This window comes from Triticum aestivum, chromosome 7A (genome assembly GCF_018294505.1).
Source record: "Triticum aestivum cultivar Chinese Spring chromosome 7A, IWGSC CS RefSeq v2.1, whole genome shotgun sequence".
Taxonomy (NCBI): domain Eukaryota; kingdom Viridiplantae; phylum Streptophyta; class Magnoliopsida; order Poales; family Poaceae; genus Triticum; species Triticum aestivum.
In genome coordinates this window covers 525555218-525558156 of record NC_057812.1, presented here as the reverse complement: position 1 = coordinate 525558156, position 2939 = coordinate 525555218, and the positions used below count along the sequence as shown (strand labels likewise).

Below are 2939 nucleotides of genomic sequence, written 5' to 3'. Positions count from 1 at the left end.
AAGCAGCCGAAGACGCGGAGAAGTGTGTAGTCAGGGGCCACGCCGAGCAAAAGCTCATGGGGTGAGCGTGGTGAGCTGGAACGGCATGGTCTACGGTTCAGAAGATAGGTGGAAGCGCTGAGTGCCTCGGCCCATAAGCGGGCGGGCATGGAGGCATGAACAAGCAGGGCACGAACGCCGTCGTTGAGCGTGCGGAGGACACGCTCAGCCTTGTCGTTATGTTGGCTAGTGTATGGACAGGTGAGGCGAAAGTGAGCGCCGTGGCGAGCAAGAAGCGAGCGCACCCCAGCATTGTCGAACTCACGCCCATTATCAGTTTGTAAAGCAAAAATGGGCAACTGAAATTGCGTCTGAACATAAACAAAAAACTCGACAAGAATCTGCAAGATTTCAGACTTATGCTTGAGAGGAAAGGTCCAGACGTAATGCGTGTAATCATCTAGGATAACCAAGTAATACTGATAGCCAGATATGCTTATAATAGGTGAAGTCCATACATCAAGATGCAAGAGTTGAAAAGGAAACATGCTATGACTGCTAGACGACTCAAACGGGAGACGGATGTGCTTGCCAACGCGACATGCATGGCATACATGCGGCGTGGACTTGGTGAACTCAAGCGGAAGAGCTGCTGACGACGCGCGCCCGGGGTGCCCAAGTCGCTGGTGCCAGAGATCGATCGTGACAGTGCCAGCAAACCACCGTGAGGAGGAAGACGAGGGACGGCCCACAGGGTAGAGATCGCCGCCGGAGTTACATCGGAGGATCACCGCCTTGGTTCGAAGGTCCTTTACAGAGAAGCCAAAGATGTCAAATTCTACAGAAACGGGATTGTCACGACATAGTTGACGGACGGAAAGAAGGTTCTTAACAAGAGATGGACAAACTAGAACATTGCGGAGTGGGAAAGGTGAGGTGCCGGCAATGAGAGAGCCAGTGCCAATATGGGTGATTGGCAAGCACTCACCACTACCGATGATGACGCGGGAGTCAGAGGTATAAGGGTGAGCGGAAAGGAGATTACCAGGCGAGGATGACATGTGTGACGCGGCCCCAGAGTCGAGGTACCATTCCTGGGAGGTGCCGGAAGACGACGGCCCGGCGGTGGCGCTGTGAAGCGCGGCCTGCAGAGAGGCCATGTCCCAGGCAGGAACCGGCGAGGACGACGAGCTCGCCCCGGGGTGCCTGTAGCCAGCAGGCGGACCATAGCCAGGGAGCGCGCCGGGAGCGCCATAGCCGTACAGAGAAGGCATGGGCATGGTCGGTGCAGCCATCATAGCCTGCTGATGGGGCGTGCCAGGCCGCGGCCCGAGGACACCAGAGCCGGGGGCGCGCCAGGCCATTGGCCAGGCCTGGACGAGACCGGTCCAGGAGTTGGCCCCGGGCGCTGGAGCGGGCATGGGCGGCGGCCGTGGTGAAGAGGGGGCCGGCGAGGAGGACTGGTTGTTGCCGCGTCTGCGGCAGCGTCCGCGCCCGCGCCCACGTGAGGCGTCGGTGACCGGAGTAGGTGGCTGCTGCGGGGCGGTGCCGCGCCCGGCGATCATGGCGTGGGCAGATTGTAGGTGCGCCGTCTGTTCGGCCCGGTGCTCTTCAAGAAGAAGAAAAGAGCGGACCTAAAGGAATGAGGGCAGCGGAACCTGGGACGTGATATGAGGAATCACGGCGTGGAACTGGTGGTTGAGCCCTCGAAGCAGGTGGAAGACTTGGCGCGTCTCCGTCACGCCCTGGCCAAGATCACGCAGCTGATCGGTGAACGCCTTGAGGCATGTGCAGTACTGCATGACGGTGAGGTCGTCCTGGACGAGCGCGTGGTACTCGGCGTCGATGTAGACCGCGCGGGCAAGCTGGTTGTCGCGGAAAATGCAGTCGACGGCGGCCCAGACTGCGAGTGCGGTGTCGTCGGGCTGCATGACGGCGTCGAGGAGCTCCGGCGAGATGGTGGTGTAGAGCCAGTGCACCACGACGTGGTCAGCCATCAGCCACTTCAGGTTGTCGAGGCGAGAAACCGCCTCGGGGTCGACGTGATCACGAAGGCCGAACATGTCGATGACGGTGTCGAAGTGGCGGCGCCACTGCGAGTAGTTGCCGGCGAGAAGGTCCAGCGTGACGGGAACGTGGCGACGGATGTCCACCGTCTGGAGGATCGACGAAGGGAAGGTAGGCGCCGGGGCGGCAACTGAAGCCACACGGGCCGTGGGAAGGGCGGGCACCGGTGGGGCAGGCAGTGCGGGCACCGAAGCAACCGGCGCAGCCGGGGTGGTGTTACCACCAGTAGCAGGAGGCGCGTTGGCCAGGGGAACAACATGGAGCGGATCGGCGTCGCCGGCGGGCGCCATGGGAGTGGAAGCGAGATCGGTGTCCTGCGCAAATGGGTTGAGCAAGACGGGAGTATCTGATACCATGTTTAGAGAGAGGCTTAGGGAGAAAGTACACCACACTGATTCATTCATCGGTAGGGGTATATGTACAGTTACAAGGCCACTGCCTGAGAGAGATCGTGGGGTGCCGCACTACCATCGATGTGCGCCACGATCTGGCTACACGGACTAGAGCACGATCGTGTACGCATGAGTCTATACAAAAAGCGTACACGTCGGCTTACTATACAGTCTAACAGTAATAATTCTGTAGTACGCATATATTATCCTCAGATCTTATACACCCTTTTTGTAACACAACGAATGACCCTGAATTTCGAGTAATAAATTTTCCTGACCCTAAAACCATAAAACAATACATTAATTTTATATTAATAAAGGTAAATTAGCACTGAAATAACGGAAAGCTCAAGTACAAAAAAAATACTCCCTCCGTATTTATTAGTCCCCTCATATTTTAGGTGAAACTTTGACCATCTATTTGACTAATAAAATATAAAATACATGCTACAAAAAATATATTGTTAGATTTGCATTCGAAAGATGTTTCCAAGGATATAA

General features: G+C 56.5%; 1 protein-coding gene across 1 annotated transcript; it reads right to left on the bottom strand.

Moving 5' to 3' along the window:
- Positions 1-545: 545 nt before the first annotated feature.
- On the bottom strand, positions 546-1544 carry LOC123151689 (translation initiation factor IF-2). Its single transcript, XM_044571357.1, has 2 exons — positions 1025-1544; positions 546-788 (listed from the first exon to the last, which is right to left on the bottom strand). Exons 1-2 carry the CDS (start codon positions 1542-1544, stop codon positions 754-756), a joined length of 555 nt encoding a protein of 184 aa, XP_044427292.1. The 3' UTR covers positions 546-753.
- Between the last annotated feature and the right edge of the window lie 1395 nt (positions 1545-2939).